This window comes from Procambarus clarkii, chromosome 78 (genome assembly GCF_040958095.1).
Source record: "Procambarus clarkii isolate CNS0578487 chromosome 78, FALCON_Pclarkii_2.0, whole genome shotgun sequence".
NCBI classification, from domain to species: Eukaryota; Metazoa; Arthropoda; class Malacostraca; order Decapoda; family Cambaridae; genus Procambarus; species Procambarus clarkii.
In genome coordinates, this window is record NC_091227.1 from 8,150,012 (window position 1) to 8,170,327 (window position 20,316).

Below are 20,316 nucleotides of genomic sequence, written 5' to 3' on the forward strand. Positions count from 1 at the left end.
CCTAGCGGCGAAAATCGCGCGGTTTTTGGCCTGCAGCGGCGAAAATCGCGCTATTTTTGCCCGCCAGCTGCAAAAATCGCATAGTTTCTGGCCGCTAGCGGCGAAAATCGCGCGATTTTTGGCCGCTAGCGGCGAAATTCGCACGATTTTTGGCCGCTTGCGGCGAAATTTGCACGATTTTTGGCCGCTAGCGGCGAAAATTGCCCCATTTTTGGCCGCTAGCGGCAAAAATAACCCCTTTTTTGGCCGCTAGCGTCGAAAATAGCTCGGTTTTCGGCCGTTAGCGGCAAAAATTGCCCGATTTTTGGCCGCTAGCTGCGAAAATCGCACGGTTTTTGGTCGCTTGCGGCGAAAATCGCGCTATTTTTGGCCGGTAGCGGCGAAAATCGCGATTTTTGCCCGCCAGCTGCGAAAATCGCATGGTTTTTGGCCGCTAGCGGCGAAAATCGCGCGGTTTTTGGCCGGTAGCGGCGAAAATCGTGCGATTTTTGGCGGCTATCAGCGAAATTCGCACGATTTTTGGCCGCTAGCGGCGAAATTTGCACGATTTTTGGCCGCTAGCGGCTTAAATCGCGAAATTTTTGGCCGGTAGCGGCTTAAATCGCGCGATTTTTGCCCGCCAGCTGTGAAAATCGCACGGTTTTTGGCCGCTAGCGGCAAAATTTGCACGATTTTTGGCCGGTAGCGGCTTAAATCGCGCGATTTTTGCCTGATAGCTATGAAAATCGCACGGTTTTTGGCCGCTAGCGGCGAAAATCACGCGGTTTTTGGCCGGTAGCGGCGAAAATCACGCGATTTTTGCCCGCCAGCTGCGAAAATCGCATTGTTTTTGGCCGCTAGCGGCGAAAATCGCGCGGTTTTTGGCCGGTAGCGGCGAAAATCGCGCTATTTTTGCCCGCCAGCTGCAAAAATCGCATAGTTTCTGGCCGCTAGCGGCGAAAATCGCGCGATTTTTGGCCGCTAGCGGCGAAATTCGCACGATTTTTGGCCGCTAGCGGCGAAATTTGCACGATTTTTGGCCGCTAACGGCGAAAATCGCCCCATTTTTGGCCGCTAGCGGCGAAAATAGCCCCTTTTTTGGGCCGCTAGCGGCGAAAATCGGTCGATTTTTGGCAGGTAGCGGCGAAAATAGCGCGGTTTTTGGCCGTTAGCTGCAAAAATCGCCCGATTTTTGGCCGCTAGCGGCGAAAATCGCAGTTTTTGGCCGCTAGTGGCGAAAATCGCGCTATTTTTGGCCGGTAGCGGCGAAAATCGCGATTTTTGCCCGCCAGCTGCGAAAATCGCATGGTTTTTGGCCGCTAGCGGCGAAATTCGCACGATTTTTGGCCGCTTGCGGCGAAATTTGCACGATTTTTGGCGGCTAGCGGCTTAAATCGCGCGATTTTTACCCGCCACCTGTGAAAATCGCACGGTTTTTGGCCGCTAAAGGCGAAAATCGCGCTATTTTTGGCCGGTAGCGGCAAAAATAGCGCGATTTTCGCCGCTAGCGGCCAAAAACCATGCGATTTTCGCAGCTGGCGGGCAAAAATCGCGATTTTCGCTGCTACCGGCCAAAAATAGCGCGATTTTCGCCGCTAGCGGCCAAAAATCGGGCGATTTTTGCCGCTAACGGCCGAAAACCGCGCTATTTTCGACGCTAGCTGCAAGAAATCATGCGATTTTTGCAGCTGGCGGGCAAAAATGGCGCGAATTTCGCCGCTACCTGCCAAAAATCGACCGATTTTCGCCGCTAGCGCCCAAAAAAGGGGCTATTTCCGCCGCTAGCGGCCAAAAATGGGGCGATTTTCGCCATTAGCGGCCAAATATCGTGCAAATTTCGCCGCTAGCGGCCAAATATCGTGCAAATTTCGCCGCTAGCGGCCAAAAACCATGCGATTCTCGCCGCTAGCGGCCAAAAACCATGCGATTTTCGCAGCTGGCGGGCAAAAATCGCGATTTTCGCCGCTACCGGCCAAAAATAGCGCGATTTTCGCCTCAAGCGGCCATAAACCGTGCGCTTTTCACAGCTGGCGGGCAAAAATCGCGCGATTTAAGCCGCTACCGGCCAAAAATCGCGCGATTTTTGCACGCCAGCTGTGAAAATCGCACGGTTTTTGGCCGCTAGAGGCGAAAATCGCGCTATTTTTGGCCGGTAGCGGCGAAAATCGCGATTTTTGCCCGCCAGCTTCGAAAATCGCATGGTTTTTGCCCGCTAGCAGCGAAAATCGCGTGGTTTTTGGCCGGTAGTGGCGAAAATCGCGCTATTTTTGCCCGCTAGCTGCAAAAATCGCATAGTTTCTGGCCGCTTGCGGCGAAAATCGCGCGATTTTTGCCCGCTAGCGGCGAAATTCGCACGATTTTTGGCCGCTAACGGCAAAATTTGCACGATTTTTGGCTGCTAGCGGCGAAAATCGCCCTATTTTTGGCCGCTAGCGGCGAAAATCGGTCGATTTTTGGCAGGTAGCGGCGAAACTCGCGCGATTTTTGCCCGCAAGCTGCAAAAATCGCATGGTTTCTGGCCGCTAGCGGCGAAAATCGCAGGGTTTTTGGCCGCTAGCGGCTAAAATCGCGCTATTTTTGGCCGGTAGCGGCGAAAATCGTGATTTTTGCCCGCCAGCTGCGAAAATCGCATAGTTTTTGGCCGCTAGCGGCGAAATTCGCACGATTTTTGGCCGCTAGCGGCTTAAATCGCGCGATTTTTGGCCGGTAGCGGCTTAAATCGCGCGATTTTTGCCCGCCAGCTGTGAAAATCGCACGGTTTTTGGCCGCTAGAGGCGAAAATCGCGCTATTTTTGGCCGGTAGTGGCGAAAATTGCGATTTTTGCCCGCCAGCTGCGAAAATCGCATGGTTTTTGGCCGCAAGCGGCGAAAATCGCGCGGTTTTTGGCCGGTAGCGGCAAAAATCGCGCGGTTTTTGGCCGGTAGCGGCGAAAATCGCGCTATTTTTGCCCGCCAGCTGCAAAAATCGCATAGTTTCTGGCCGCTAGCGCCGAAAATCGCGCGATTTTTGGCCGGTAGCGGCGAAATTCGCACGATTTTTGGCCGCTAGCGGCGAAATTTGCACGATTTTTAGCCGCTAGCGGGAAAAATCGCCCCATTTTTGGCCGATAGCGGCGAAAATAGCCCCTTTTTTGGGCGCTAGCAGCGAAAATTGGTCGATTTTTGGCAGGTAGCGGCGAAATTCGCGCGATTTTTGCCCGCAAGCTGCAAGAATCGCATGGTTTCTGGCCGCTAGCGTCGAAAATAGCGCGGTTTTCGGTCGTTAGCGGCAAAAATCGCCCGATTTTTGGCCGCTAGCGGCGAAAATCGCACGGTTTTTGGCCGCTAGCGGCGAAAATCGCGCTATTTTTGGCCGGTAGCGGCGAAAATCGCGATTTTTGCCCGCCAGCTGCGAAAATCGCATGGTTTTTGGCCGCTCGCGGCGAAAATCGCGCGGTTTTTGGCCAGTAGCGGCGAAAATCTCGCTATTTTTGCCCGCCAGCTGCAAAAATCGCAGTTTCTGGCCGCTAGCGGCGAAAATCGTGCGATTTGTGACCGCTAGCGGCGAAATTCGCACGTTTTTTGGCCACTAGCGGCAAAATTTGCGCGATTTTTGGCCGCTAGCGGCTTAAATCGCACGATTTTTGGCCGGTAGCGGCTTAAATCGCACGATTTTTGGCCGGTAGCGGCTTAAATCGCGCTATTTTTGCCTGATAGCTATGAAAATCGCACGGTTTTTGGCCGCTAGCCGCGAAAATCACGCGGATTTTGGCCGGTAGCGGCTTAAATCGCGCGATTTTTGCCCGCCAGCTGTGAAAATCGTACGGTTTTTGGCCGCTAGCGTCGAAAATCGCGCTATTTTTGGCCGGGAGCGGCGAAAATCGCGATTTTTGCCTGCCACCTGCGAAAATCGCATGGTTTTTGGCCGCTAGCGGCGAAAATCGCGCGGTTTTTGGCCGGTAGCGGCGAAAATTGCGCTATTTTTGCCAGCCAGCTGCAAAAATCGCATACTTTCTGACCAATAGCGGCGAAAATCGCGCGATTTTTGGCCGCAAGCGGCGAAATTCGCACGATTTTTGGCCGCTAGCGGCGAAATTTGCACGATTTTTGGCCGCTAGCGGCGAAATTTGCACGATTTTTGGCCGCTAGCGGCGAAAATTGCCCCATTTTTGGCCGCTAGCGGCAAAAATAACCCCTTTTTTGGCCGCTAGCGTCGAAAATAGCTCGGTTTTCGGCCGTTAGCGGCAAAAATCGCCCCATTTTTGGCCGCTAGCGGCGAAAATAGCCCCTTTTTTGGCCGCTAGCGGCGAAAATCGGTCGATTTTTGGCAGGTAGCGGCGAAATTCGCGCTATTTTTGGCCGGGAGCGGCGAAAATTGCGATTTTTGCCCGCCAGCTTCGAAAATCGCATGGTTTTTGGTCGCTAGCGGCTTAAATCGCGCGGTTTTTGGCCGGTAGCGGCGAAAATATCGCTATTTTTGCCAGCCAGCTAAAAAAAATCGCATAGTTTCTGGCCGATAGCGGGGAAAATCGCATGGTTTCTGGCCGCTAGCGTCAAAAATAGCGCGGTTTTCGGCCTTTAGCGGCAAAAATCGCCCGATTTTTGGCCGCTAGCGGCGAAAATCGCACCGTTTTTGGCCGCTAGCGGCGAAAATCGCGCTATTTTTGGCCGGGAGCGGCGAAAATTGCGATTTTTGCCCGCCAGCTTCGAAAATCGCATGGTTTTTGGTCGCTAGCGGCTTAAATCGCGCGGTTTTTGGCCGGTAGCGGCGAAAATATCGCTATTTTTGCCAGCCAGCTAAAAAAAATCGCATAGTTTCTGGCCGATAGCGGGGAAAATCGCGCGATTTTTGGCCGCTAGCGGCGAAATTTGAACGATTTTTGGCCGCTAGCGGCAAAAATCGCCCCATTTTTGGCCGCTAGCGGCGAAAATAGCCTCTTTTTTGGCCGCTAGCGGCGAAAATCGGTCGATTTTTGGCAGGTAGCGGCGAAATTCGCGCGATTTTTGCCCGCCAGCTGCAAAAATCGCATGGTTTTTGGCCGCTAGCGGCGAAAATCGCGCGGTTTTCGGCCGGTAGCGGCCAAAAACCATGCGATTTTCGCAGCTGGTGGGCAAAAATCGCGATTTTCGCCGCTACCGGCCAAAAATTGCGCGATTTTCGCCTCTAGCGGCCAAAAACCGTGCGATTTTCACAGCTGGCGGGCAAAAATCGCGCGATTTAAGCCGCTACCGGCTTAAATCGCGCGATTTTTGGCCGGTAGCGGGGAAATTGCGATTTTTGCCCGCCAGCTGCGAAAATCGCATAGTTTTTGGCCGCTAGCGGCGAAAATCGCGCGGTTTTTGGCCGGTAGCGGCAAAAATCGCGCGGTTTTTGGCCGGTAGCGGCGAATATCGCGCTATTTTTGCCCGCCAGCTGCAAAAATCGCATAGTTTCTGGCCGCTAGCGGCGAAATTTGCACGATTTTTGGCCGCTAGCGGCAAAAATCGCCTCATTTTTGGCTGATAGCGGCGAAAATAGCCCCTTTTTTGGCCGCTAGCGGCGAAAATCGGTCGATTTTTGGCAGGTAGCGGCGAAATTCGCGCGATTTTTGCCCGCCAGCTGCAAGAATCGCATGGTTTCTGGCCGCTAGCGTCGAAAATAGCGCGGTTTTCGGTCGTTAGCGGCAAAAATCGCCCGATTTTTGGCCGCTAGCGACGAAAATCGCACGGTTTTTGGCCGCTAGCTGCGAAAATCGCGCTATTTTTGGCCGGTAGCGGCGAAAATCGCGATTTTTGCCCGCCAGCTGCGAAAATCGCATGGTTTTTGGCCGCTCGCGGCGAAAATCGCGCGGTTTTTGGCCGGTAGCGGCGAAAATCTCGCTATTTTTGCCCGCCAGCTGCAAAAATCGCAGTTTCTGTCTGCTAGCGGCGAAAATCGTGCGATTGGTGACCGCTTGCGGCAAAATTCACATGATTTTTGGCCGCTAGCGGCAAAATTTGCACGATTTTTGGCCGGTAGCGGCTTAAATCGCGCGATTTTTGCCTGATAGCTATGAAAATCGCACGGTTTTTGGCCGCTAGCCGCGAAAATCACGCGGTTTTTGGCCGGTAGCTGCTTAAATCGCGCGATTTTTGCCCGCCAGCTGTGAAAATCGCACGGTTTTTGGCCGCTAGATGCGAAAATCACGCGGTTTTTGGCCGGTAGCGGCGAAAATCACGCGATTTTTGCCCGCCAGCTGCGAAAATCGCATTGTTTTTGGCAGCTTAGCGGCGAAAATCGCGCGGTTTTTGGCAGGTAGCGGCGAAATTCGCGCTATTTTTGCCCGCCAGCTGCAAAAATCGCATAGTTTCTGGCCGCTAGCGTCGAAAATAGCGCGGTTTTCGGCCGTTAGCGGCAAAAATCGCCCGATTCTTGGCCGCTAGCGGCGAAAATCGCACGGTTTTCGGCCGCTAGCGTCGAAAATCGCGCTATTTTTGGCCGGGAGTGGCGAAAATCGCGATTTTTGGCGGCTAGCGGCGAAATTCGCACGATTTTTGGCCGTTAGCGGCGAAATTTGCACGATTTTGGCCGCTAGCGGCGAAATTTGCACGATTTTGGCCGCTAGCGGCTTAAATCGCGAAATTTTTGGCCTGCAGCGGCGAAAATCGCGCTATTTTTGCCCGCCAGCTGCAAAAATCGCATAGTTTCTGGCCGCTAGCAGCGAAAATCGCGCGATTTTTGGCCGCTAGCGGCGAAATTCGCACGATTTTTGGCCGCTTGCGGCGAAATTTGCACGATTTTTGGCCGCTAGCGGCGAAAATTGCCCCATTTTTGGCCGCTAGCGGCAAAAATAACCCCTTTTTTGGCCGCTAGCGTCGAAAATAGCTCGGTTTTCGGCCGTTAGCGGCAAAAATTGCCCGATTTTTGGCCGCTAGCTGCGAAAATCGCACGGTTTTTGGCCGCTTGCGGCGAAAATCGCGCTATTTTTGGCCGGTAGCGGCGAAAATCGCGATTTTTGCCCGCCAGCTGCGAAAATCGCATGGTTTTTGGCCGCTAGCGGCGAAAATCGCGCGGTTTTTGGCCGGTAGCGGCGAAAATCGCGCAATTTTTTCCCGCCAACTGCAAAAATCGCATAGTTTCTGGCCGCTAGCGGCCAAAAATCGCGCGATTTTCGCCGCTAGCGGCCAGAAACTATGCGATTTTTGCAGCTGGCGGGCAAAAATAGCGCGATTTTCGCCGCTACCGGCCAAAAACCGCGCGATTTTCGCCGCTAGCGGCCAAAAACAATGCGATTTTCGCAGCTGGCGGGCAAAAATCGCGTGATTTTCGCCGCTACCGGCCAAAAACCGCGTGATTTTCGCCGCTAGCGGCCAAAAACCGTGCGATTTTCATAGCTATCAGGCAAAAATCGCGCGATTTAAGCCGCTACCGGCCAAAAATCGTGCAAATTTTGCCGCTAGCGGCCAAAAACCGTGCGATTTTCACAGCTGGCGGACAAAAATCGCGCGATTTAAGCCGCTACCGGCCAAAAATTTCGCGATTTAAGCCGCTAGCGGCCAAAAATCGTGCAAATTTCGCCGCTAGCGGCCAAAAATCGTGCGAATTTCGCTGATAGCTGCCAAAAATCGCACGATTTTCGCCGCTAGCGGCCAGAAACTATGCGATTTTTGCAGTTGGCGGGAAAAAATTGCGCGATTTTCGCCGCTACCGGCCAAAAACCGCGCGATTTTCGCCGCTAGCGGCCAAAAACCATGCGATTTTCGCAGCTGGCGGGCAAAAATCGCGATTTTCGCCGCTACCGGCCAAAAATAGCGCGATTTTCGCCGCAAGCGGCCAAATATCGTGCAAATTTCGCCGCTAGCGGCCAAAAACCATGCGATTTTCGCCGCTAGCGGCCAAAAACCATGCGATTTTCGCAGCTGGTGGGCAAAAATCGCGATTTTCGCCGCTACCGGCCAAAAATAGCGCGATTTTCGCCTCTAGCGGCCAAAAACCGTGCGATTTTCACAGCTGGCGGGCAAAAATCGCGCGATTTAAGCCGCTACCGGCTTAAATCGCGCGATTTTTGGCCGGTAGCGGGGATATTGCGATTTTTGCCCGCCAGCTGCGAAAATCGCATAGTTTTTGGCCGCTAGCGGCGAAAATCGCGCGGTTTTTGGCCGGTAGCGGCAAAAATCGCGCGGTTTTTGGCCGGTAGCGGCGAATATCGCGCTATTTTTGCCCGCCAGCTGCAAAAATCGCATAGTTTCTGGCCGCTAGCGGCGAAATTTGCACGATTTTTGGCCGCTAGCGGCAAAAATCGCCTCATTTTTGGCCGATAGCGGCGAAAATAGCCCCTTTTTTGGCCGCTAGCGGCGAAAATCGGTCGATTTTTGGCAGGTAGCGGCGAAATTCGCGCGATTTTTGCCCGCCAGCTGCAAGAATCACATGGTTTCTGGCCGCTAGCGTCGAAAATAGCGCGGTTTTCGGTCGTTAGCGGCAAAAATCGCCCGATTTTTGGCCGCTAGCGACGAAAATCGCACGGTTTTTGGCCGCTAGCGGCGAAAATCGCGCTATTTTTGGCCGGTAGCGGCGAAAATCGCGATTTTTGCCCGCCAGCTGCGAAAATCGCATGGTTTTTGGCCGCTCGCGGCGAAAATCGCGCGGTTTTTGGCCGGTAGCGGCGAAAATCTCGCTATTTTTGCCCGCCAGCTGCAAAAATCGCAGTTTCTGTCTGCTAGCGGCGAAAATCGTGCGATTTGTGACCGCTAGCGGCAAAATTCACACGATTTTTGGCCGCTAGCGGCAAAATTTGCACGATTTTTGGCCGGTAGCGGCTTAAATCGCGCGATTTTTGCCTGATAGCTATGAAAATCGCACGGTTTTTGGCCGCTAGCCGCGAAAATCACGCGGTTTTTGGCCGGTAGCTGCTTAAATCGCGCGATTTTTGCCCGCCAGCTGTGAAAATCGCACGGTTTTTGGCCGCTAGATGCGAAAATCACGCGGTTTTTGGCCGGTAGCGGCAAAAATCGCGATTTTTGTCCGCCAGCTGCGAAAATCGCAGGGTTTTCGGCCCCTAGCGGCGAAAATCGCGCGGTTTTTGGCCTGCAGCGGCGAAAATCGCGCTATTTTTGCCCGCCAGCTGCAAAAATCGCATAGTTTCTGGCCGCTAGCGGCGAAAATCGCGCGATTTTTGGCCGCTAGCGGCGAAATTCGCACGATTTTTGGCCGCTTGCGGCGAAATTTGCACGATTTTTGGCCGCTAGCGGCGAAAATTGCCCCATTTTTGGCCGCTAGCGGCAAAAATAACCCCTTTTTTGGCCGCTAGCGTCGAAAATAGCTCGGTTTTCGGCCGTTAGCGGCAAAAATTGCCCGATTTTTGGCCGCTAGCTGCGAAAATCGCACGGTTTTTGGCCGCTTGCGGCGAAAATCGCGCTATTTTTGGCCGGTAGCGGCGAAAATCGCGATTTTTGCCCGCCAGCTGCGAAAATCGCATGGTTTTTGGCCGCTAGCGGCGAAAATCGCGCGGTTTTTGGCCGGTAGCGGCGAAAATCGCGCAATTTTTTTCCCGCCAACTGCAAAAATCGCATAGTTTCTGGCCGCTAGCGGCCAAAAATCGCGCGATTTTCGCCGCTAGCGGCCAGAAACTATGCGATTTTTGCAGCTGGCGGGCAAAAATAGCGCGATTTTCGCCGCTACCGGCCAAAAACCGCGCGATTTTCGCCGCTAGCGGCCAAAAACAATGTGATTTTCGCAGCTGGCGGGCAAAAATCGCGTGATTTTCGCCGCTACCGGCCAAAAACCGCGTGATTTTCGCCGCTAGCGGCCAAAAACCGTGCGATTTTCATAGCTATCAGGCAAAAATCGCGCGATTTAAGCCGCTACCGGCCAAAAATCGTGCAAATTTTGCCGCTAGCGGCCAAAAACCGTGCGATTTTCACAGCTGGCGGACAAAAATCGCGCGATTTAAGCCGCTACCGGCCAAAAATTTCGCGATTTAAGCCGCTAGCGGCCAAAAATCGTGCAAATTTCGCCGCTAGCGGCCAAAAATCGTGCGAATTTCGCTGATAGCCGCCAAAAATCGCACGATTTTCGCCGCTAGCGGCCAGAAACTATGCGATTTTTGCAGTTGGCGGGAAAAAATTGCGCGATTTTCGCCGCTACCGGCCAAAAACCGCGCGATTTTCGCCGCTAGCGGCCAAAAACCATGCGATTTTCGCAGCTGGCGGGCAAAAATCGCGATTTTCGCCGCTACCGGCCAAAAATAGCGCGATTTTCGCCGCAAGCGGCCAAATATCGTGCAAATTTCGCCGCTAGCGGCCAAAAACCATGCGATTTTCGCCGCTAGCGGCCAAAAACCATGCGATTTTCGCAGCTGGTGGGCAAAAATCGCGATTTTCGCCGCTACCGGCCAAAAATAGCGCGATTTTCGCCTCTAGCGGCCAAAAACCGTGCGATTTTCACAGCTGGCGGGCAAAAATCGCGCGATTTAAGCCGCTACCGGCTTAAATCGCGCGATTTTTGGCCGGTAGCGGGGATATTGCGATTTTTGCCCGCCAGCTGCGAAAATCGCATAGTTTTTGGCCGCTAGCGGCGAAAATCGCGCGGTTTTTGGCCGGTAGCGGCAAAAATCGCGCGGTTTTTGGCCGGTAGCGGCGAATATCGCGCTATTTTTGCCCGCCAGCTGCAAAAATCGCATAGTTTCTGGCCGCTAGCGGCGAAATTTGCACGATTTTTGGCCGCTAGCGGCAAAAATCGCCTCATTTTTGGCCGATAGCGGCGAAAATAGCCCCTTTTTTGGCCGCTAGCGGCGAAAATCGGTCGATTTTTGGCAGGTAGCGGCGAAATTCGCGCGATTTTTGCCCGCCAGCTGCAAGAATCACATGGTTTCTGGCCGCTAGCGTCGAAAATAGCGCGGTTTTCGGTCGTTAGCGGCAAAAATCGCCCGATTTTTGGCCGCTAGCGACGAAAATCGCACGGTTTTTGGCCGCTAGCGGCGAAAATCGCGCTATTTTTGGCCGGTAGCGTCGAAAATCGCGATTTTTGCCCGCCAGCTGCGAAAATCGCATGGTTTTTGGCCGCTCGCGGCGAAAATCGCGCGGTTTTTGGCCGGTAGCGGCGAAAATCTCGCTATTTTTGCCCGCCAGCTGCAAAAATCGCAGTTTCTGTCTGCTAGCGGCGAAAATCGTGCGATTTGTGACCGCTAGCGGCAAAATTCACACGATTTTTGGCCGCTAGCGGCAAAATTTGCACGATTTTTGGCCGGTAGCGGCTTAAATCGCGCGATTTTTGCCTGATAGCTATGAAAATCGCACGGTTTTTGGCCGCTAGCCGCGAAAATCACGCGGTTTTTGGCCGGTAGCTGCTTAAATCGCGCGATTTTTGCCCGCCAGCTGTGAAAATCGCACGGTTTTTGGCCGCTAGATGCGAAAATCACGCGGTTTTTGGCCGGTTGCGGCAAAAATCGCGATTTTTGTCCGCCAGCTGCGAAAATCGCAGGGTTTTCGGCCCCTAGCGGCGAAAATCGCTCGGTTTTTGGCCTGCAGCGGCGAAAATCGCGCTATTTTTGCCCGCCAGCTGCAAAAATCGCATAGTTTCTGGCCGCTAGCGGCGAAAATCGCGCGATTTTTGGCCGCTAGCGGCGAAATTCGCACGATTTTTGGCCGCTTGCGGCGAAATTTGCACGATTTTTGGCCGCTAGCGGCGAAAATTGCCCCATTTTTGGCCGCTAGCGGCAAAAATAACCCCTTTTTTGGCCGCTAGCGTCGAAAATAGCTCGGTTTTCGGCCGTTAGCGGCAAAAATTGCCCGATTTTTGGCCGCTAGCTGCGAAAATCGCACGGTTTTTGGCCGCTTGCGGCGAAAATCGCGCTATTTTTGGCCGGTAGCGGCGAAAATCGCGATTTTTGCCCGCCAGCTGCGAAAATCGCATGGTTTTTGGCCGCTAGCGGCGAAAATCGCGCGGTTTTTGGCCGGTAGCGGCGAAAATCGCGCAATTTTTTCCCGCCAACTGCAAAAATCGCATAGTTTCTGGCCGCTAGCGGCGAAAATCGTGCGATTTTTGGCGGCTATCAGCGAAATTCGCACGATTTTTGGCCGCTAGCGGCGAAATTTGCACGATTTTTGGCCGCTAGCGGCTTAAATCGCGAAATTTTTGGCCGGTAGCGGCTTAAATCGCGCGATTTTTGCCCGCCAGCTGTGAAAATCGCACGGTTTTTGGCCGCTAGCGGCAAAATTTGCACGATTTTTGGCCGGTAGCGGCTTAAATCGCGCGATTTTTGCCTGATAGCTATGAAAATCGCACGGTTTTTGGCCGCTAGCGGCGAAAATCACGCGGTTTTTGGCCGGTAGCGGCGAAAATCACGCGGTTTTTGGCCGGTAGCGGCGAAAATCACGCGATTTTTGCCCGCCAGCTGCGAAAATCGCATTGTTTTTGGCCGCTAGCGGCGAAAATAGCGCGGTTTTCGGCCGTTAGCGGCAAAAATCGCGCGGTTTTCGGCCGTTAGCGGCAAAAATCGCGCGATTTTTGGCCGCTAGCGGCGAAAATCGCGCGGTTTTGGCAGGTAGCGGCGAAATTCGCGCGATTTTTGCCCGCCAGCTGCAAAAATCGCATGGTTTCTGGCCGCTATCGTCGAAAATAGCGCGGTTTTCGGTCGTTAGCCGCAAAAATCGCCCGATTTTTGGCCGCTAGCGGCGAAATTCGCACGATTTTTGGCCGCTAGCGGCGAAATTTGCACGATTTTTGGCCGCTAGCGGCGAAAATCGCCCTATTTTTTGCCGCTAGCGGCGAAAATAGCCTCTTTTTTGGCCGCTAGCGGCGAAAATCGGTCGATTTTTGGCAGGTAGCGGCGAAACTCGGGCGATTTTTGCCCGCAACCTGCAAAAATCGCATGGTTTCTGGCCGCTAGCGTCGAAAATAGCGCGGTTTTCGGCCGTTAGCCGCAAAAATCGCCCGATTTTTGGCCGCTAGCGGCGAAAATCGCACGGTTTTTGGCCGCTAGCGGCGAAAATCGCGGTATTTTTGGCCGGTAGCGGCGAAAATCGCGATTTTTGCCCGCCAGCTGCGAAAATCGCATGGTTTTTGGCCGCTAGCGGCGAAAATCGCGCGGTTGTTGGCCGGTAGCGGCGAAAATCGCGCGATTTTTGCCCGCCAGCTGCAAAAATCGCATGGTTTCTGGCCGCTATCGTCGAAAATAGCGCGGTTTTCGGTCGTTAGCCGCAAAAATCGCCCGATTTTTGGCCGCTAGCGGCGAAATTCGCACGATTTTTGGCCGCTAGCGGCGAAATTTGCACGATTTTTGGCCGCTAGCGGCGAAAATCGCCCTATTTTTTGCCGCTAGCGGCGAAAATAGCCTCTTTTTTGGCCGCTAGCGGCGAAAATCGGTCGATTTTTGGCAGGTAGCGGCGAAACTCGGGCGATTTTTGCCCGCAACCTGCAAAAATCGCATAGTTTCTGGCCGCTAGCGGTGAAAATCGTGCGATTTTTGGCAGCTATCAGCGAAATTCGCACGATTTTTGGCCGCTAGCGGCGAAATTTGCACGATTTTTGGCCGCTAGCGGCTTAAATCGCGAAATTTTTGGCCGGTAGCGGCTTAAATCGCGCGATTTTTGCCCGCCAGCTGTGAAAATCGCACGGTTTTTGGCCGCTAGCGGCAAAATTTGCACGATTTTTGGCCGGTAGCGGCTTAAATCGCGCGATTTTTGCCTGATAGCTATGAAAATCGCACGGTTTTTGGCCGCTAGCGGCGAAAATCACGCGGTTTTTGGCCGGTAGCGGCGAAAATCACGCGATTTTTGCCCGCCAGCTGCGAAAATCGCATTGTTTTTGGCCGCTAGCGGCGAAATTCGCGCGGTTTTTGGCCGGTAGCGGCGAAAATCGCGCTATTTTTGCCCGCCAGCTGCAAAAATCGCATAGTTTCTGGCCGCTAGCGGCGAAAATCGCGCGATTTTTGGCCGCTAGCGGCGAAATTCGCACGATTTTTGGCCGCTAGCGGCGAAATTTGCACGATTTTTGGCCGCTAACGGCGAAAATCGCCCCATTTTTGGCCGCTAGCGGCGAAAATAGCCCCTTTTTTGGGCCGCTAGCGGCGAAAATCGGTCGATTTTTGGCAGGTAGCGGCGAAAATAGCGCGGTTTTTGGCCGTTAGCTGCAAAAATCGCCCGATTTTTGGCCGCTAGCGGCGAAAATCGCAGTGTTTTTTGGCCGCTAGTGGCGAAAATCGCGCTATTTTTGGCCGGTAGCGTTGAAAATCGCGATTTTTGCCCGCCAGCTGCGAAAATCGCATGGTTTTTGGCCGCTAGCGGCGAAATTCGCACGATTTTTGGCCGCTAGCGGCGAAATTTGCACGATTTTTGGCCGCTAGCGGCTTAAATCGCGCGATTTTTACCCGCCACCTGTGAAAATCGCACGGTTTTTGGCCGCTAAAGGCGAAAATCGCGCTATTTTTGGCCGGTAGCGGCGAAAATCGCGATTTTTGCCCGCCAGCTGCGAAAATCGCATGGTTTTTGGCCGCTAGCGGCGAAAATCGCGCGGTTGTTGGCCGGTAGCGGCGAAAATCGCGCGATTTTTGCCCGCCAGCTGCAAAAATCGCATGGTTTCTGGCCGCTATCGTCGAAAATAGCGCGGTTTTCGGTCGTTAGCCGCAAAAATCGCCCGATTTTTGGCCGCTAGCGGCGAAATTCGCACGATTTTTGGCCGCTAGCGGCGAAATTTGCACGATTTTTGGCCGCTAGCGGCGAAAATCGCCCTATTTTTTGCCGCTAGCGGCGAAAATAGCCTCTTTTTTGGCCGCTAGCGGCGAAAATCGGTCGATTTTTGGCAGGTAGCGGCGAAACTCGGGCGATTTTTGCCCGCAACCTGCAAAAATCGCATGGTTTCTGGCCGCTAGCGTCGAAAATAGCGCGGTTTTCGGCCGTTAGCCGCAAAAATCGCCCGATTTTTGGCCGCTAGCGGCGAAAATCGCACGGTTTTTGGCCGCTAGCGGCGAAAATCGCGGTATTTTTGGCCGGTAGCGGCGAAAATCGCGATTTTTGCCCGCCAGCTGCGAAAATCGCATGGTTTTTGGCCGCTAGCGGCGAAAATCGCGCGGTTGTTGGCCGGTAGCGGCGAAAATCGCGCGATTTTTGCCCGCCAGCTGCAAAAATCGCATAGTTTCTGGCCGCTAGCGTCGAAAATAGCGCGGTTTTCGGCCGTTAGCCGCAAAAATCGCCCGATTTTTGGCCGCTAGCGGCGAAATTCGCACGATTTTTGGCCGCTAGCGGCGAAAACCATTGTGGGCTGGTAGGGGGCATGGTGGGCTGGTAGCAGCCATTGTGGGATGGTAGTACGCATGGTGGGCTGGTTAGAGGCATGGTGGGCTGGTAGGAGTCATTGTTGGCTGGTAGCAGCCATAGTGGCTTGTAGAAGGCATGGAGGGGGCTTGTAGGAGGCATCGAGGGGGCTAGTAGGAGGCATCGAGGGGTTGGTAGGAGCCATAGTGGGTTGTTTGGAGCCATGATGGGCTGGAAGGAGCAATGGTGGCCTAGTAGGAGCCATGGTGGGCTGGTAGGAGGCATGGTGAGCTGGTTAGAGGCATGGTGGGCTGGTAGGTGTTATGGAGGGGCTAGTAGGAGCCATGGTGGGCTGATAGGAACCATGGTGGGCTGGTAGGAGGCATGGAGAAGCTGGCAGGAGCCATTGTGGGCTAATAGGAGGCGTGATGGGCTAGTAGGAGCCATGGAGGGCTAGTAGGAGGCATGACGGGCTGGTAGGAGGCATGATGGGCTGGAAGGAGCCATTGTGGGCTGTTAGGAGGCATGGTGGGCTTGTCGGAGGCATGCAGGGCCTGGTAGGAGGCATGGTGGGTTGGTAGGAGCCATAGTGGGCTGGTAGGAGCCATGGTGGGTTGCTAGGAGGCATGTATGGGGCTGGTAGGAGCCATTGTGTGCTAGTAAGAGCCATGGTGGGCTGGTAGAAGGCATAGAGGGACTCGTAGGAGCCATTATGGGCTGTTAGGAGGCATTGTGGGCTATTCGGAGGCATAATAGGGGCTGGTAGAAGGCATGGTGGAGCTGGTAGGTGCCATGGTGGGCTGGTAGGAGCCATGGTTCGCTGATAGGAGCCATGGTCGGCTGATAGGAGCCATGGTGGTCTGGTAGGAGCCATGGTGGTCTGGTAGGAGAAATGGTGGTCTGGTCGGAGCCTTGGTTTTCGGGTAGGAGGCATGGTGGGCTTGTAGGAGCCATGGTGGACTGGAAGGAGCCATGGTGGACTGGTAGGAGGCATGGAGGGCTGGTCGCAGGCATGGTGGGCTGGTTGGAGCCATGGTTGGCTAGTAGGAGCCATGGTGGATTGGTAGGAGGAATGGAGGGGCTGGTAGGAGCCATGGTGGGCTGCAGGAGGCATGGAGGGGCTGGTAGGAGCCATGGTGGACTGGAAGGAGCCATGGTGGCCTAGTAGGAGCCATGGTGGGCTGGTAAGAGCCATGGTGGGCTAGTAGGAGCCATTGTTGGCTGGTAAGAGCCATGGTGGTATGGTAGGAGTCATAGTAGGCTGGTAGGAGGCATGGAGGGGCTGGTAGGAGGCATGATGGGCTGGTAGGAGCCATGGAGGCCTGGTAGGAGCCATGGTGGGCTGGTAGAAGCCATGGTGGGCTAGTAGGAGTTATGGAGGGGCTAGTAGGAGCCATGGTGGGCTGGTAGGAGGCATGGAGAAGCTGGTAGGAGCCATTGTGGGCTAATAGGAGGCGTGATGGGCTGGTAGGAGCTATGGTGGGCTGGTAGGAGGCATGGAGGGGCTAGTAGGAGCCATGGTGGGCTCGTAGGAGGTATGGAGGGGCTGGTAGGAGCCATGGTGGGGTGGTAGGAGCCATGGAGAGGTGGTAGGAGCCATGGTGGGCTAGTAGAAGCCATGGTGGGCTGGTAGGAGGCATTGAGGGGCTAGTAGGAGCCATGGTGGGATCGAAGGAGTCATGGAGGTGCTGGTAGGAGCCTTGGTGGGCTGGTAGGATGCATGAAGGTGATGGTAGGAGGCATTTAGGGGCTGGTAGAAGCCATGGTGGGCTAGTAGGAGGCTTGATGGGCTGGAAGGAGCCATTGTGGGCTGTTAGGAAGCATGGTTGGTTGATACCTGGTTGATGGGGTTCTGGGAGTTCTTCTACTCCCCAAGCCCGGCCCGAGGCCAGGCTCGACTTGTGAGAGTTTGGTCCACCAGGCTGTTGCTTGGAGCGGCCCGCAAGCCCACATACCCACCACAGCCCGGTTGGTCCGGCACTCCTTGGAGGAATAAATCTAGTTTCCTCTTGAAAATGTCCACGGTTGTTCCGGCAATATTTCTTATGCTTGCTGGGAGGACGTTGAACAACCGCGGACCTCTGATGTTTATACAGTGTTCTCTGATTGTGCCTATGGCACCTTGTGCCTATTGCCAACCATGGCTCCTACCAGCCCCCTCCATGCCTCCTTCCAGCCAACCATGGTGGGCTGGTCGGAGGCATGGCGGGCTGGTCGGAGGGGTTCATAAGGGGCATGGAGGGGTTCATAAGGGGCATGGTGGGCTTGTAGGTGTCATTGTGGGCTAGGAGGAGGCATAATGGGCTGGTAGGATCCATTGTGGGCTAGGAGGAGGCATAATGGGCTAGTAGGAGCCATGGAGGGCTCGTAGGAGGCATGGTGGGCCATTTGAAGGCATAGAGGGGCTGGTAGAAGGCATTGTGGGTTGGTAGGAGCCATTATGTGCTGGTAGGAGGCATGGTGGCCTATTTGTAGGCATAGAGGGGCTGGTAGGAGGCATGGAGGGACTAGTAGGTGGCATGGAGGGGCTCGTTGGATGCATGATGGGCTAGTTGGAGCCATGGTGGTCTGGTAGGAGGCAGGGTGGGCTCGTAGGAGCCATGTTGGGCTGGTAGGAGGAATGGAAGGCTGGTAGGAGGCATGATGTACTGGTAGCAGCCATGGTGGGCTGGGAGGAGGCATGGTGGGCTGGTAGGAGGCATGTAGGGTACTAGTAGGAGCCATTGTGGGCTAGTAGGAGGCATGATGTACTGGTAGAAACCATGGTAGGCAGGTACGAGGCATTGTGGTCTGGTAGGAGGTATGGAGGGGCTGGTAGGAGCCATGGTGGGCTGGTAGGAGGCGTGATGGGCTAGTAGGAGGCATGATGGGCTGGTAGGAGCCATGGAGGGCTGGTAAGAGGCATTGTGGGGCTAGTAGGAACCATGGTGTGTTGGTAGGAGCCATGGAGGGCTGGTAAGAGGCATTGTGGGGCTGGTAGGAGCCATGGTGGGCAGGTAGGAGGCATGGAGGGGCTGGTAGGAGCCATTGTGGGCTGGTAGGAGGTATTCAGGGGCTGGTATAGGGGTCATATTTTGCCCAAAGCACCCTGCAGTTTTCAAAATATCTGAAAAGTCGGAAATTTGACTCCCGAGTGCGATTTTTGATCCGCATTCTGACTCTCTGCACCTATTTTCATTTTCAAATTCAAAGTTCAAAGAGTTTGCAGACAACTTGTGAGGGCAAGAGGGCGGAAGTCCTTGGGGGATGTCCCAAAAGACCCTAGTTTCCGAATAGGGAGGACAACGGCATTGAGCCAGCTCTCAGGGACTGACGACGACTCTCAGACCTGATTATACACTCTGTAAATACAGTTCCGAGACGTGCACTGAGGGAGAAGGCGAAGCATCTTGTAATGAATGCCATCGGAGCTCGCTGCGATAGAACCGCAGCGAGCCAGGGAAGACTGGAGTACAGAGAGAGAGAGGAGAGAGAGAGAGAAAGAGATCGTTATAGAAAAGTCTGAGATGGGTGCAGAAATCTACAGGACGAGATTCAATAACAGGTTTACGAAGAAGGAAAGATTAAGGAATATGAGAACCAGAGCTAACAGAAGAAAAGTGGGAACCCAGTTCGGTTGCGACCTGCAACATGTCTGCCACAAGAGTGCCATGGAGGTGAAGGACCGGCGAGACATTAGGAACGAACTTCCCCGCTATCTTGTGGATACACTTCCAGATCTGCAGCAGAGGAGTTTCGGACGTAATGGTGCACACAAGACTTCCAACACTCACGCTTAGCTGTACGGATGGCCCTACTGGCCACCACACGCGCCTTCTGAATCAAAACAAAAGAATCAGCCGTTTGCCGGTAGTGGTGTCTCTTCCAGGCTGCACACTTACAGTAGACAGCCAGAGCACAGTCCACATTCCACCAGGGCACGCACTTCCGTGGTCCCCGAGAGGAAGAGCAAGGAATAGAGCGAAAGGCAGCGTCAAAGATGGTATCATGATAAAGGAGGAGGGCGCGAGGGAGAGGCAGAATGGAGAGATCGGAGAGAGCAGCACAAAGGGTAAATAGGTTCCAGTCTGCCTTGGTAAACTGCCACCTAGAGAAGGATAGGGGAGGGCAAAAAGAGAAAAAGGTAACAAGGATGGGGAAATGGTCACTGCCATGGAGATCAAGGACCTGCCACATGAAATCCAAGTAGAGAGACGACAAGCAGAGAGAAAGATCAAGACAGAAAAGGGTGCGAGTCCGAGAATCCAAATGAGTGGGCTCGCCAAAAGTCAGAAGAGACAGGGAAGAGGAGAGGATGAACGGTTCGAGAAGGCGACCCCGGGTGTTTGTCAGAACATCACCCCAGAGGGTATGACGACAATTGAAATCGCCCAGCAGGATCACAGGCTTTGGCAATGAGTCCAGTGGGTGTTGAAGATCGGGAAGAGAAAGCGGGACATTTGGAGGGAGATAAATGAAACAAACTGCGTACCATTTACGCACAAAGACACGCGCAGCAGAACAGTGGAGAGGCAACGGAAAAAGTAGGGGGCACGAAGGGAACATCAGAACAAATCAAGAGAGCAGAAGAGAAAGGGGCCCCAGCAAAAGCCAGGGGATGGGAGGGAGGAAGGAATAGCCACGGAAGCGACCAGGACGAGCACCAAGCATTGGCTCCTGAAAACAGACACGGGCAAAAACTGAAATCAGAAGTGGGAGTTCATGGAAATTGGCGTAATATCCACAAATATTCCATTGAAGAATAGATATCGACAAGAAGAAAAAGGACAGCAACAGAGAACAATGAAGAAACGAAGGTGAAAAAGGAACACAGCCCATTAAAGAAGCGCATGTCCGGAATCAGGGTTAGTGAAGTCAGGGTTAAACTGAGTAAGGATTGAGGGAATGGAGTGGGAGGACTGACTGGAGACGGACGAGAAGGGCCTGGTGGAGAAGGAGACAACCAAGGGTCAAGGACAGCAGCAGGAGGGGCAAAAAGCAGGGAGCGCACCTCAGCAAGGGCAGCAACAGAAAGGGAAGCGGGGGCTAAAGAAACCTCCATAGCAGGAACGGGGCGCGACCACCGAAACGGGAGGGGATGGAGCAAGGGTGACCACCGAAACGAGAGGGGATGGAGCAAGGGTGTCAGAGTTAGGGGGCGAGGAAGAAAGC

The 20,316-nt window shown here is 54.0% G+C and overlaps 1 protein-coding gene across 1 annotated transcript; it reads right to left on the reverse strand.

The window, feature by feature from the left end:
* Positions 1–15,598: 15,598 nt before the first annotated feature.
* LOC138357436 (spore coat protein SP85-like) lies at positions 15,599–16,360 on the reverse strand. The gene has a single exon (XM_069314288.1). The coding sequence runs from the start codon at positions 16,358–16,360 to the stop codon at positions 15,599–15,601; it is 762 nt and encodes a 253-aa protein (XP_069170389.1).
* Between the last annotated feature and the right edge of the window lie 3,956 nt (positions 16,361–20,316).